Source organism: Mytilus trossulus, chromosome 6 (assembly GCF_036588685.1).
Source record: "Mytilus trossulus isolate FHL-02 chromosome 6, PNRI_Mtr1.1.1.hap1, whole genome shotgun sequence".
Classification (NCBI taxonomy): Eukaryota; Metazoa; Mollusca; class Bivalvia; order Mytilida; family Mytilidae; genus Mytilus; species Mytilus trossulus.
Window position 1 is genome coordinate 26,719,894 of NC_086378.1, and position 16,433 is coordinate 26,736,326.

The 16,433-nt window shown below is 30.8% G+C and overlaps 1 protein-coding gene across 1 annotated transcript in view; it reads left to right on the top strand.

Moving 5' to 3' along the window:
- Nucleotides 1–3,529: 3,529 nt before the first annotated feature.
- LOC134721005 (multiple epidermal growth factor-like domains protein 10) overlaps nt 3,530–16,433 on the top strand; it is a 40,725-nt gene continuing 27,821 nt past the window's right edge. Inside the window, exons 1-3 of the mRNA XM_063583648.1 lie at nt 3,530–3,673; nt 9,857–9,920; nt 10,392–10,520. Of these exons, the coding sequence (XP_063439718.1) occupies nt 3,665–3,673; nt 9,857–9,920; nt 10,392–10,520 (202 nt within the window). The 5' untranslated portion in view covers nt 3,530–3,664. The remainder of the gene's footprint in view (nt 3,674–9,856; nt 9,921–10,391; nt 10,521–16,433) is intronic.

The following is a 16,433-nucleotide window of genomic DNA, read 5'->3' on the forward strand; positions in this document are numbered from 1 at the left end:
ATGCAGCAACTCAATTATCTTGTACCCGGCATGATGAGAAATATAAGGATAAAATAAAATACATGTGCCGCTTTTATACTGATGAATATATGAACCACTTTTAATTTCTTTCATACTGACGATAGGTTATAATCCTAACAATGTCGTAGTCACTTATAATAAGTATCTCATAATACTGATCCATTACAATAATTAATCAGGGGTTGCACTGACATTCCTCTTTTATTATTTTCATGCTATAAAACATACACACAGTACACACATGTAGCTATAAGCGTAACATAAACGGAGGAAATTGTCCCCAAAAGATAGAAACAAAATAACTTTAATCGTATCATTGGTGCACCTGAATGAATTCAGTGAAGGCAGGTTGTTGTAATAAATTGAAATGTTTCATCGGCGAAGATTATTTCTTATCATGCATGTGTGGAACTAAATAATAAATTAATACTTGTGAGAAATCGTATTTTATAAGGAACAATTCTCTTGTTTGAATTCGGGGCCTTTTATAGCTGACTATGCGGTATGGGCTGTGCTCATTATTGAAAGCCGTACGATGACCTATAGTTGTTAATTTCTGTGTCATTTTGGTCTCTTGTGGAGAGTTGTCTCATTGGCAATCATACCACTGACATCTTCTTTTTTTAAATATAAATGTACTGTTTTCGATTTTAAATGGATGAACATTTATCGTTCAATTTAATACTGTAAGAATAGAGCTGTATAAAATTGTTGAACTATCCGGTAAAGTGATCTAAAGTATATGTAGTATGTAATCGTATTTAAAATGAAATACAAAACGAAACGTGTATGATAAACTGATAAACAAAATATCAAGAAATTAAGGATGACTAAATGCATGTACAAGAAGAAACTCACCTTTTTATCGATACATAGAAATGATTTAAGGAATAAACACTTTTTTTAAAAACTGTTTGTTTCTATTTACATAGATATAGGAAGATGTGGTGTGAGTGCCAATGAGACAACTCCCCATCCAAATAACAATTTATAAAAGTAAACCATCATAGGTCAATGTACGGCCTTCAACACGGAGCCACTGAACAAGCTATAAAGGTCACCAAAATTACTAGTGTAAAACCATCTAAACGGGTAAACCAACGGTCTATAAATATTTACAATATATAATTTACGTTCGTTTTTCAACCGAGAATAGCAAAACCTAATGAAGTATATCGTTGGAGTTTGAACTACATTTAATCATCCCCTGTGCCATGATTGGCCATCTCCGGGTTTTTTTTAACAAACATGGTTGGTTACATGTTATGAATTTACTTACAATTTCGGGATTTTTTTTCTTCAAGTAAACGGAATCAGAAAAAAATCACTATCCTATGTCGAATACATAAAACTTGGAAAAGAATATGAAGTGTTTGCAGTAAAGTACGGTTTCATTTTTCAAGTACAACGTTAATTCATCGAGTCCATTGAGTAACAGAAGTACGTGAATATTAATCAGTCCATTCAACGTTATAGTATGTGTGTTCTATTTTCGAAGGTGTGAGGTCGTAGGTTTGAATTGACCAATGGAAACGATCGTTCCGTAGAGAGTTAATCTAATAAAGTTTGTTTGACTGATTACGTCGCACTACCTTTCGCTAAGCTAAGCCGCATATGAGTGTAAAGCGTATGTGTAATTTTATGCCATCTTTGCCTTCAAATGTTTATGTCTGAGCCTTCTTGGTGAATGCAAACTCATACATGCGCTTTGAACAAAGGACTTTTATAAACTGTTATCTTAATTTTGGGAATAACTTCAGATAAACTGTGATATGTAACTTTGTTTTACCCTTATATCTTTAGGTCTCAAATAAACAAGAATAAATACGAATAAAATTATATGTGTGGTACATATCAACAAAATAATAGCAATTCACCATACATTGTTCATATTTCAGAGTAAACATCATTTTGAATGACATAAAATCATTTTAGATTAATATTTGCAAAAGATATATGTTATTTTGTGTATGTTCAGGTTGCAAATGTTTCAGCGAAATTGCAAATAAATAAAACACATAAGCTCATGCATAAATACAATTTACTGTAATATGTATCTATTGAATATTAAATGTAGGGTTGATCAAATAATTTCCTTGCGTTTAATAAAAGCATATTGTATTGTAATATCAGGAATTATACATTAATATTTTGTTTTCAATTTCAACATACACCTGCGAAAACATATTCTTCTCGGAGACCTTAACTTACCATTATGTGTTGGGTACATTCAATCACTTCAAAACCCAAAAAATATGTAGCCAATTTTCAAACCAAATGGAGAATTTATATATACAATGCAAATTTCCCGCAGTACTCAAAGCAAAGGACGTCAGTCATAATGACCATCGTCTTTTGAAATTCAAACCTTTAAGTAATCAACTATAGTACTCTTTCCATGGCCTTTTAGTAAATAAATAAAAGAGCATTCACAGGGCGTTCATCATTGAGGCTTTCCCATAGGTATCATTACTTGACAGTTCTAAAATGTTTATTATATTTTACATATAAATTCGTGCTTACGCCAGACCATGTATACTTTTTAGTGTTCCCATGGTCGTGTTATCTGTAATAGATTCTGGCTTTTAAGTATATGTGTATGCAAGTAACTGATGTCTCTATTTTTTTATTTATTTTTTCAATTACCAACTGCAAATAAAGCAATCTAAAGACGAACTATGTATATGTAATACGTTTAAATATATGTTGATTATAGGAGAGGAGAGAAAAATAGATGAATTTATATCGAAATCCCACTCATGTTAGATTTAAATGTTTACGTATTAACATAATTTAAATATCCTTGTCAACCAAATGTATAGAACTGTATAAAATAAAAGTATAATGGATGATCAGAATGTGTCCACATTTAATTTAGTATTGAACAAATGAATAAACGTGAAATGTATCATTTAACTTCAATATTGACTTGTCAGAACTTTTCAATTGGTGTATCGAAAACATATTTTATCATAAAAAAAAATATAACCGTGGTGAAACATTGTCATCGGATCCTGTAAAATCGGGTTTGGGATCGTTACTGTAACAAAATACAATTCATCTTGAAAATCTGTGAAAAAAATCCATGTTGTTTATTAACAGACTGAAAAAAAAATCAGAATAAAAAAATATGTTTGTCAAAAAATTTCAATAATAGTTTGCACTGAAGAAAAGAATAATTTTTGTGTCACTCAAAACTTCGACTGACTAGGCAAACCCGCTTTTAAACGAATGTAACGACATGCCTTTGTACATTATTACGCTTTTATTTTTAAGTTACATGTATCTCTTCGAATCTAAAATTTTGGCCACCATGATATTTTTTTCTTAAAATGTCGTGACACTAAACAAAATATTCTCAGCATAGCAAGATTCGCGTATTTCATGCACCATCCTGGATCACTATTTCAAGGATATTGGTTTACTAGATATAATATAATTGATTGAAATTACATTACATATTTTTTTAAACTGTAAACAGCGGGTAACAGCTTTCTTCTCTTTGTCTCAATGATTTGATCGACGAAGATGTGTCATTAAACACACAATTACCACGCTGATGACATACACTAGTTGTGGTTAGCTTTGATAGTAAACTAAAGTTTGTTATTAAAAGGATTCGGATTATTTACTAAAAGTTGACATGATCATGGTGAGTTTGAATTTAAGAAAAATGTTGGATGATAAATGATGGCCGTTTCAAAATTTTCGACGAGGTTCAGGGTGTGGCTTGTGACCAATACATACAATCGTTCATTTTGACCACTTTTGTTTTAGAAAAATTATAAACGGGTAACTTGCAATTGTTTTCTTCATCGACAACTATAAAGCAACAACAATAATAATAATAACAACAGCAGCAAAATAAAAAAGGGTTGTTTGCACACAAACATTTCTTAACATACCCCTCCACACTCTGTATGCACCTGTCACAAGTCAGGAATTTGCATTTTAGGGATTGTCGTAGTTTCATCCACTTATATGCATTGTTTTGAATTAGATAGTTGTTTTTTTCTCGTTTGAAATGTTTCACATTTTCGAGTCAATCCTTTTACATACATTGTAAATGTAGCTGATTGTATGGTATGCATGTTATTTCTTAGTGATACCATTGAAGGCCATACGATGACCTATGGTTGCTCATATCATTGTTATTTGGTCTCTCTTTGGCAATCATACCGAATCTCTTTAAATTCATAAAACAAAACATGTTTATAAAATGAATTTGTGTTATTTTATAAAGATATAAAGCAAGCATTATGACTGTACTTAGCGAGTTCCCTGTAGAGTCTAAAACACCAAATATCTATTACCTTTGTAACTGTAATGGCGGATTGCGCATACATGCACAATTTATATGTCATATGTAAATTTTGAATAGCAATGTGAAGTCACATTTTTGTGTAAAAAATGTCTCGGAACGGAAGGGAAAGTTGTGTTCTCCTTGTGTTTGCTTGTTACCAATTGACAAGTTGGACACAATGTCAATCATGGAATATCAATATACTATTAGTTTGGCCTTCCAAACCTACAGCAAACCGGATGATGTATTTTTTCCAGAACCACGTGTCTTGGGCATTGAATCATATCATACATTCTGATATATCTGAATATGCCTGTAATGTTTGCCTTTGACTGTTAAATATCTGACAATCAACGAATCATTTCTCATATCAATAGATTTGTTTCTAATTTGCTTTGATACTATAATACAACACCTTTCCAAACTGCGCATAAAATCTACATCGATGATGTAATGTCTTATATTTCCTTGACCTTTGATGACAGGAAACATCACTTGTGAATATGTTAACCTCTCGTCTACAACCATTGCACGTCAACATTTACTATAGGCATTTATATTTTGCACAAGTTGGGTTAAATTGTATTTGCGTCGTTAAGAGGTGCACCCAAAGGTCAATCCATAAACAAATAAAAATTCCAGTGAAAAAAGATAGAAAAAAAATAGTTTAATACAACAACCAACACAACAACAGCCACTGAAACACGTCATTGAACTTATTAAAAAAGAATTAAGCTCGACAAATATGAGGAAGCGGTTCCATGTAATATTTAGAAACTCTATATACTTTTAATTTGTTGTCGGTTTTGATCTCGAATGTTGCTGAAATATTTTCAACTCCTAATGTTTACCTACAATGTAGGAAATATTTTGTAGACGCGTTATTGTAACAATGTTGAGACTTTACACTTCAAATTTTGAAGGCGATTTCTTATGAATTCATTCGACATACATTTTCCAAGAAAACTTAACCATCTCACTTAGGCATGACATTAAGATGCTTATCGATCTAATTATTCAAGAAATGTTGTACATAAACTTAATACTAATCAATCAAATGTTAGTGTAAAATATTACAAGAAAACGGTACTATATGATCGTTGGAACGAAGTATCATAATTATTGTAAATTCACAATTCACAATAAAATCATGAAATAGAGGTCGTGGGAAACTGAAGATTTTTGTTCTGCATTTTTAGGAACAAAAGAGAATTGATACATTGCCCAATAATGACGATCAAATTAATCAAAATAAACAATTTGAGGGAATGTTAGAAAACATGGTAGATAAAGAGACAAAGGGTTTAATTCAATCCAATTAAAACTTAGGTTCCTGTTTGACATACCACGATCCCATTGCATAGGCATGTCTATTAAAATATGAATTTGTGAAATACGATTGAAAATTGTTCTATTGGGTTACTAAATTGATCTATAACACACATTTCTGTTATATATGATATAGATTTGAAGCAACATCTAGATTTTAATCAAAATAAGATAATACACTGTCATGTACATAGATAATATATCTGTAACATAATAACGGTAACTTTTCTAGACAACAAAAACGTTACTGCAGATGGATATAACTTTTATTATCATTTGTAATTGACTCTCACGAATTTCTCTTCTGTATGCCTATTTAATTATATCTATAAAAAGTTTGGTACATGCATACTTGTATATGAGATGCAGCTGTTATTCTATAATACATCTTCTCTTTCGTCATTGCGGTTTACTGTTAATATTATTTATCTTATTCTCTTCTACTTCTTTTTGTACCAGCTTGTTCTATTAAGAACACCCCTCAGCGCCCAAGATTCAATTTTGGGATGTAAGGTAAAATATATTGCATGTAAAATCCAATTCAGAGGTGGTGCCGTATACATAAGGAGTGAAATGCAAAATTCTAAAGAGATAAAACATACAATGTTATTTACATAGATTTGACCATGACTAAAATTTCTCAAATACGACACGAACTATAGCCAGAACTAGAACTACTATTTCTGCTTTGGTGAAGAAATCCACATCATATGAATCCAGATTTTCTTGCGAGCAAAAATTTAATTCCTGGTTTTGATAGGATATGATATGCATTACAATGGTTCATAGAAGTTTAAGCTGTGTAGTATTTGCAAAAAATCTGTTCTTTACATACTGAGTTCAATCAATCTCTATCGTAAATTTTTTGATATTTTTTTTACGTTGATGTTCATTACTTCGTGCGGTGTATGTATATCCCAACTTGTTCGCTATTCCCGTGTTTATTGTGACCTTTTAGGTTTTAATGAGCGTTATCTGTAATCTGTAATAAATTACTCGTAAACAATTAAGTAAGAGATTACTTTGAACACTTGATAAATTCTCCCATAAATACAATGCAATTGGTTTGGAAGTTTGGCCGTACAACACTTAAAACACGGTATAGACATACCTAATTTTAAAAGATATGTTGTTTACCGAGCCCGAAAATTTAGATACGATCTGGTACAATCTGATACATGTACGAGCTTAAAGTCATTTAAGATCAGCTAATGTTCAGTAGTTGTCGCATTTTGATGTGGTTCATTAGTGTTTCTCGTTTCTATATATTATATAGATTAGATCGTTGGTTTTCCCGTTTGAATTGTAATTTTTGGGTCCCTGCTTGCTTTTCAGTGTGAGTCAATGCTCCGTGTTGAAGACCGTACTTTGGCCATTAAGGGTTTACTTTTATAAATTATGACTTGACTGTAGAGTAGTCTCATTGGCACTCATATCACATTGTTTTTAAATCTATTAAAAAAGAATACCAACACTGTAATTTGATCTTTGAGTATAGTTTGATTGGTATAAAGATTGATTTTGTTATCAATAAATATAAAACCTAATAAATATAATATACACGTATGCACACATCCATGTCTCTACAGTCTGTCGAACTAGTATTTTGGCATTGCACATTATCTGACTGTTAATGGCGTCTTTCCCCTAACTCCATTGGATGATTGATGTGAACTGATTACTATTTTAGTTTTCATATAATGTTTATTGTTTAAGTTTTTATTTTAGCTTTAAACTAGCTGTCAGTAACTGCGAGTACACTGAGATATGTTGTATTTGTCTTTTTGTTTTGTTTTGAGGAATGTTTTAATTCAATGCCACATCTAGTCTGTGTTTTTTGGTTTTTTGTAAGTTGTTGTAATTTGTTTTTCTTTTTTCTTTTGCTTTGTCAACTGATTATTTAAGTTTGTTCTCATGTTGGGCTGTTGCATCACTGTCCCAGATTAGCGGAATAGTTTGCAGTACTGTAACAGACATGTTTAATCCCGTCACATTTTGCTGCATGTCCAAGTTACGAAACAGTAGTTCATTGGTTGTCTTTAGTTAATGTCTATCCAATTTGTCTGTAGTGAATTGGTTTGCTCAAAATAAGCTTTCACCTTTTTAATATTAAATTATTTCACATTTTTAAATTAATTTTTGGTCTTTGAAAAGCCGACTAAAAGGTATGGGTTTTCTCATTGTTGAAGGCTGTACTGTTAACAGTATTTGATTGTATTCATTTCATTAGAACTTTGGTGGATAGTTGTCTAATTGCAATCATACCACAACTCGATCCTTATTTTTAATGTCAATGGCATGCTACGACCAGGCTTTTTAGTTAATCCTATAATATATAATTTCGTCTAATTATTGCACGAAAAATATCCTTATATATGTAACCCATTAACCAAATACTTGTTTCCCTAGCACATTTCTCATGCGTATTTGAAGTACTTTATAATAATCAGTTCTAATAAAAAAAAAACGTTTTTTAATACGTTTTAAGGTGATTAAAAAACAAAAAAAACTCTACATTATGAAAAATAATAATAAGTTTAAGTAATAGTTTTTGTTTGAAAACTTTGTATTTTGTAATTTTACTGCACCATACATTACATGCGTTTTATCTATTGGCAAATTTAAAACATTGTGTATCTAAAGATATCAATACTCATTATAGATATATCAGATAAAATCTCTTCTGTATTTCGTCGTTATTCATGTTTTATAAAACATAAAACCATTGATTTTGTGTACAGATGACATATGCTACATGTGTTATACAACAGATACTGAAATGATCTCAGTTGAATCAATACATTTGTATATCAATATTTTTGTTTAACTAGTCTGTTGAATTAACACAAAATATAGATCTTTAAATATGGAAGTCCTGAAGATAAAAAAAAAAGTAAACTCACAAAAAAGTTACTAAAATACTTAACTCCGGAGAAAATTCAAAAAGAAAATTTTCAAATAAAATACCAAAATCAAAAGCTTTAACTCTGCAAACGAATGGATAACAACTGTGATATTCCTGACTTCCTGCTTCATGCAATTTCTGTAATATGTAGAAAATGGTGGATTGAACATAGTTGTGTTGTGTTATGGAATTTTCATTTCATAGATGTAAACCAAGAAAAGGGAACAGTGATAGGAATATGGCTTGATCGAGAATAAAGCGATACACATATAAAAGAGGAACGAAAGATACCAAAGGGACAGTCAAACATATAAGATAATCACTTTGTATTTTCAACTCAATCTACGACAAAAGAGACCTCAAAGAGGATCAAAATACTGAATTCTTGAGAAAAAAAAAGTTTATTCGATTGATTGCAATTACAATTCTGAGTATTGTTTTGTGATTGGAATTTCGAATTGGAATTGACTACATCAAACATGTAATTGAAAACGACAAAATGTAATACAGCTTTAATCACACGGAAAACAGTTTTTCTTCTTCTTCCTACCACTATAATTGTTTATTTTTTGTGTATCTGATAGATATTCAAAATCTTCATTTATACATCTCATTTTATACATTCTTCTACAACGAATATTGACACAAATCGAAAACAAAATTTAATAATAATCAAATACTACCATATTATTTTTTGTAATATGACAATTTTGACAAATATTGAGAACTTTTTGATAACAATGAGAATGAATAGATTTAGATTTAGATTAACATTACAATGGGGAAAATTTAGCAATTTGCTTCTGTAAGGATTACTCATAATAATTACTTTAACATCTACACTATATAATATTAGTATTGATATCTTTGAAAAAAAGTTACAAAACAGACGACAAGAGTTATCTTTGTGCAATTGGTTCTGCAAATGTCAATTCTCTTTGTTATAGTTCCGGAAGGACTTTGTCCACTTAATTTCTTATAAAATGCATGATTATCCGGTTCAAAACTACAACTATCCTGACATGTAGTATCTGCACATTGTCAATCAGAACTATTAACTAGTATGTAAAGCAATACTGACCCTCTGTAATATAGATAAATACTAAATTGGTCTGTTTTTATTCGTCCCTAGAGAGGAATACAAACAGACCAATTTAGTGCTGACTTTATACATTGTAGGTATTTCTTTAAAAATTACGCAATGACAACTATGCTTAAGTGCCCGTTTTTCAAATGCACGACAACATTATCATTGCAAAAGCTTATTAATATTGAGAATTTTCATCTTAAAATTGCAGGTCAAGAAGTCAGTACAGTTAGTTATTTGTCTACTTAGCCTTTTAACTATAGAGTTATGTTCAGGTATGTTGCTATTATTTGTCTAACATCACAAAGTACAAATCTGTTACAAGTGGTTACCTTGCATTATCTTAATGACTTTACATATATCAATATAAGTTGCTAAATGTTGAAAGATTGACAAGGTTTTACAATTTTGTAGTATAATATCAGTGGTCAAACCTATTCGTTTACACTGCCCTTAAAAGGGATAGAAATACAAAATATCCTTCTATTACATTTCTTTATATACATTGTAAACCGTTCTATTGGATAAATGTGTATCCTAATTGAATCAAGCTTTCTTCAATTGTAAATGAGAGGTGTTTTTTTGTTATTAAATGTGGCAACTGTCATGCGACATGCTGATTTATTCGTTTGCGCTATATTATTTGTAGTGATACCTGTTTACTCAGAAAAACAAACAATTATTCTACTTAACAGCAAACTAAATCGTGATTCCTTAAATCGTAATTAACTGTTAATTTATTTCAGCTGCAAATGTTGACGAAACTTGTCCTACCGGTCCTACAGATTGCACGGTGCCCAACTCAGAATGTGTCAGTGGTACATGTAAATGTGTTGGAACTCATTACAAATCTAGTGCAACTGTATGCACATCGAGTAAGTAAACAACCTCTAATGATACTTAAATCTCTAGCTAAGTGACGTGACATTGTCTAGATGGCAATGTTGTCAATTTTCCGAAATTCAAGTGTTTCGAAATACTTTCGAGAACTTAACTTTACGAAAAAAGGATTTATAAAATTTCTCCATATTATCATTTTCCTAAAAAGGTTTACTGCTTCAAAGAAACTAAATTGTATAGTGACGATACGTATTATTGAACTTTGTCCGAATCTTTGTTTAAACTTTATCATTGTTTTTTACCGTTTCGGACTATCTGTCCTAGCTAATAATTTTAATTAACCACTGGACGTTCAGCAACCAACAATCAATCAGTCATTAATTTTACATTATAATAAAATTTGTTTATTAAAGTGTCACATATTGATTGCCATAAAACATATACAACAATTATAATATTTATACATAAAACAATCAATATCCAGCCATAAATACTGACTTATGAGACACTAGCAGTATTAAACTTTATACAATTAATGATCAATTATAGTTAAAATAACTAAACATTACTCATTAAAATTGTTTCTTATACTTATAAAATTTTCCTATATCGTAATTCTTATAATTGTGAAATTTTCTTATATCAAGGGTTCTAAAAACAAATTAAAAATTTGAATATATAGACGTTACGCACGGTATTCGGTCTACTTTTCATTCAGATATAGGAAAATGTGGTGTGAGAGCCAATGAGACAACTCTCCATCCAAATAACAATTTTAAAAAAAGTAAACAATTATAGGTCAAGGTACGGCCTTCAACAAGGAGCCTTGGCTCACACCGAACAACAAGCTATAAAGGGTCTCAAAATTACTAGTGTAAAACCATTCAAACGGGAAAACCAACGGTCTAATCTATATAAAAAACGAGAAACGCGAAACACGTATAAATTACATAAACAAACGACAACTACTGTACATTAGACTTCTGACTTAGGACAGGTGCAAACATTTGCAGCGGGATAAAAGGTTTTAATGGATCCAAACCTTCTCCCTTTTTCTTAAACAATAGCAGAACATCACAACATAGAAAAACACAAGATAAAATATCAATTGGCGGGTCTAACTCAATCAAAATACGTAAATTAATACACTATGAACGAATAAATTTGATCAGCGATATTTGATTTCAAATGCACAGTTAATAATATATTAGGGACAAACATATAAGGACAAAAAAGCAAACAAAAAGTTCAAACAAAGCCATGACAAGACACCACTGCTAAATATTTAACCCTTCGAAAATATTCATTTCTTGATGCATAACTAGGACAAAAAAAAATCAATTCTACGTATTATTAGAATCATATTCAAAACAGTGTGGTCCTGGCCATTGCATGATTGACGACCTAAATTATCCCATTGACTTGGACAGATTAGGTGAACGTTTGTCGGTAACAATCACTGCTCACTATGTACTTGTTAAAGACACTGAATCTGAGGGGTCACCAAAGGTTCTCAACACCTAAAAAAGGCAATTCGAAAAACGAATCCGGAATAATACGATGTGTTGATTTATATCAATAATATAAATCAAAACATAAAGGTTATTCCTGAATAATTTTTCGAATTATTTTATTATTAAAGGCGTTAAGAACCTTTGGTGACCCCACAGTTTAAATTCTATAATAAGTAAGAAGTGAGCAATGGTCGTTACATACAAACGTTCACCTAATATGTCCCAGTCAATGGGATAATTTAGGTCGTCAATCAATGGCCAGGACCACACTGTTTTAAATATGATTCTAAATAATTACTTGTCTTGATTCATCATTTGAATCGAAATAAAATAAAACCTGATTTTTATAAATTTAATTTTATGTATTATTACATAATTTAGCAAACATTCCGTGATCATAATGCCATTTTTGCCGTGTAAGACGTAAGAAAAAAAACTAACCATCCAAATATAAACGAAGAAAACATACTAACTACTGAATGGAATTCGATGAAATGTGTACAGGTGGGATGTAATAATTTATGATAAAATTTATGACGTGAAACGGTCACGATAAATATTATGTTAGTTCGCAATTTAGCGGCCATTTCCCAAATTCCATAGAGCTGTAAGATTTGAAAATTCAAGTATACAAAAATGAAAGCAACCACTTCGATATTATAATATTTTAACATAAATTATAGAAAAGGTCCGCCACCTCTACATGAAAATGTGATTTTATCGAATTTACGGAAACATTTGTATTTCTTACATAACTTCTCTCATTTTTTTTAGTATTTTACGTGTCTTTCTTAAATGTTACCATGGAGCCATTGTTCAAGATTTTTTCAGTACCATGATAATTAAGGGTATTTTAAACTTGTTATGGACAAATGAACTATAAAACAAAAAGATACTCTTGAATTGTGACCTTTTTTAAAGATTTGTTTAAATTGAAGAACGTTTTGTATGGAACGTCAATATTACGTATTCTAATTTTGTTTTCCATTGACTGAAAGTTTAGCATTGTTGTGTTTTTGGCATTTGACCAGAGCTCTGGCATTTGTGTAATGATATATTTTTTGGAGATAATTTTTAATTATTTCTTTTTAAAGGTAATAAATCAACAAGAAAATTTGACTTCCATCAAAGTTTTGTAACTTAAAGGTGTCGAAGCTTTTGATGAATAATAAGATTTCTATAATACCGAACCTTCCGACTTTGGAACTTAGTAATATGTATATGTCTGCTAGTACGAATGTTTGTTGTATATACTTACACTCATTTTCACGAATCCGTGAAAAATACTCGTTCGATTTCAAGGGCTGTAGATCACTTGAAAAATGAAAAATTCCAAACTGCCGTTTTCATTCCAAAATCTGAGGATGAAATAGAAATTATAGATCAAGCAAAGAGGAGATATATAGAAGCTATTGCTGCCATTGACCCGAGCGAGGATTATTTTTTATTATAATCTTTTTGAAAGATACATATTAGGAGTGTTGATAGTACGGATAAAAAGACCATAAATTATTCTCTAATTGTAGTTCGAAAACTACAGCTGAAGGTGGTATGATAACATTTATACTCTTAAACCCTTCACAGCCTTGGTACTGGCAAGAAACTCATCAGTGACGCTCGAATCCAAAAATGTTAACAGGCCAAATAAAGTACGAACAGTTTTTATGGAATAAGACAAGTCGTTTGCAATATCTCTAATATTTAAACTATTCAAGATTTTGTCAACTTAAAAGCCCTTTTTCATCCTGGATGTCAATTTCAGTATTTTGGATGACGGTATTCTTGTATGTCATGGTGACAAAGTGGTGACTTAGTAACAACAGCGAATGATGCAATTATATAATTATCTTTTTAATATTACCGATCCTCCACCAGCACAAAATATGTACCAAAGTTAAGAAGATCAAGCTCATGTTATTATTTATCTGGTTTTTATTTCTGATCATATTTTTTTTTCTATTTTGCACATAAACAAGGCCGTTAGCTTTCATTTATCTAGTTTGAACTGTACTTGGCATAGTTAAGTAAGTGTCTTTTATCAGATGCTATGCCGCATTTACCTTTGGTCTCTCGTGCAGTATGGTGGCATATAGCTGTCATATATTCTTACGTTTAGGTCTCATTAGCGATCATACTAAATTATTTTTTTGTTTATATTAAAACATTAACACTGTGTATCATCGCCACCGGAAATTGGGTTCTAACGAAGCGGAGAGAAATAAAAAAAAAAAGTAAACAAGTTAAGAATTCATTCAATTTAAAGCATTTCCATTCATTTGATGAGGGTGCCGCTTAAGAAATGATTTTCTGATATATAATTCTTTAAATTATTTGGCCGACAACTACAAAATTAATACAAGATTTTGTGTAATACTCCAAAACTTGCCACTTAGTACCGGAAAATTTTGATGTCTATCGTCCTCTGTCGCCCCATTCTCAAGATATTGAACTATTTTTCATTATTTTTCCTGATACATTTTTAGATTTTTATAGTGTGGCATCATATTTACTGAAATTTGTTGTCAAAAAGATGTATTTTAAAGAATATAGACCATAAAAAATAAAGTCTAGGGTACGGCAAATTGCTCGTGTTGACAAAGGAGTAGGTCCGGTAAGACCCCTTTTTGGCCCTAAAAAATAACAGTTTTACAAAATTGTTAAAATGTAAACTTTTAGTTATTTATTGGACAGTTGAATGATTCTACTACATAAATTTGGGCTGTTTTTGACAGTACGATGCACATATATCGGGTTGTAGCACCATTAAGTCATGCTTAATTACTGAAATCTTCAAAATTCTATCGTTTTAGTTAAATTTTAGACGGTTTCCGAGTAAAACGAAAGTGGCCGCATTCGTGTTCATCCTTAATATTGAAATGTAAGTTGTATTTTATGATAATACATAACATATATAAAGGTTGTGGACGAACGCGGATGCGGCCACTTTCATTTTTGACAAAAACCATCTGAAAAGTGATGTTTTTTGCCATATTTGAGAGATTTTTCATATTTGAGCTTGAATCAGATCGTTTTTAATGACTACATTAGTTAAAATATTTTACAAAATCTAATTGAATCAAGTAAAATAGACACTTTAATGTTTAAAAAGTGGTCAAAATCTTTTGTCAGATGAAACTGAAATTTGAGGCCAAAATTGGTCCTTACCGGACCTACTCCTTTACTGTATGGCAACTTGTTTTCAACTGTCTGGCAACTTGCTAATTTTAGAATAGTTATTTACCGTACTTTCAAAGAAATAAAGTATTAAGTTCAAATATCTAAGGTGTGCGGGTTACCTTTTTATGTTAAACTGTTTTTGTCCTTTTCATGGAAAGAGAATCGTCCATAGATTTGATTTCCAATAGTAATAATAGTGATTTGTAATGTATCCAAAAACGTTAAAAGGAAAAGCCACTTCTTATCCAGCTAAAACCCGGGTCAGTCCTATGATGAAAATAATTTAGATGTATATGGAATGTTTGATAAGTTATATTGACCCAGAGTACCTGGACGGAATTGTGAAAAATAAAGTACCTTTTCAATTTGCAATTCGTAAAATAACTGAACAGTTTGGCCTGGTAGAAGAGGCCGAAAAAATGAGAACTTGGTTCTCAATTTGATGTCAAATTTGCTAGTCTAAGACTTCAGAAATGTAAAGATGTAAAGCTTTTAATATATCAACTCAGAGTTGTTAATAAGAACTTGGAGATTAAAGAGTCACTGTGCTTCAACTTGTGACAACTTACATGTTACTTGTACTATATATACCATGGTTTTTACGAGTTTACATATTTAAACAAACGAATCCGAAGGATGAGTTTGTTTAAATATGTTAATGAGTAAGACACATGGAATATAAAATTTGTAATATAAATAAAATGATTGACAGCTTCAAGTCCTTCAACTAATATTGGAAATTGATCACGTTTAATACAGTTTTATCCAATGAAATGGAAACTCGCGCAAGTCACTTTTGCGCCTCGTGTATGATCTTCTGTGTATTTCATGTAATAGAACCCCTGAATTTGCAAAATGGAAAAAAAATGTCGGATTTTCCCGATTTTTATTTAGTTTTGAGCCCAGTTTATGACAGTTTGCGCAGGTAGTTTCATAAGTCATCCAATTGTGCTTAACAAAAATATCGGATTCCAATGACAAGGATTAAATAATTATTCTAATGACGGTAAGAATTTGTTTTTTTTGTTTGTTTTCAAGGTATCATACAAATTAATCATATTTTTCAGATTTCACATTTCATTTTTTTCACAACTAAAAGAAGAAACATTTATTAATTGTTTCCAAAATTATGGGAATTCGTACCAATCATATATAGTTTGAAAAAAGTTTCTTAAGATGTGGGTACACATAATTTATTGCTTTTTGTTATAAAATGAAAACAAATGAAGATCTTGACCTTTTAATACGTTTTACAGT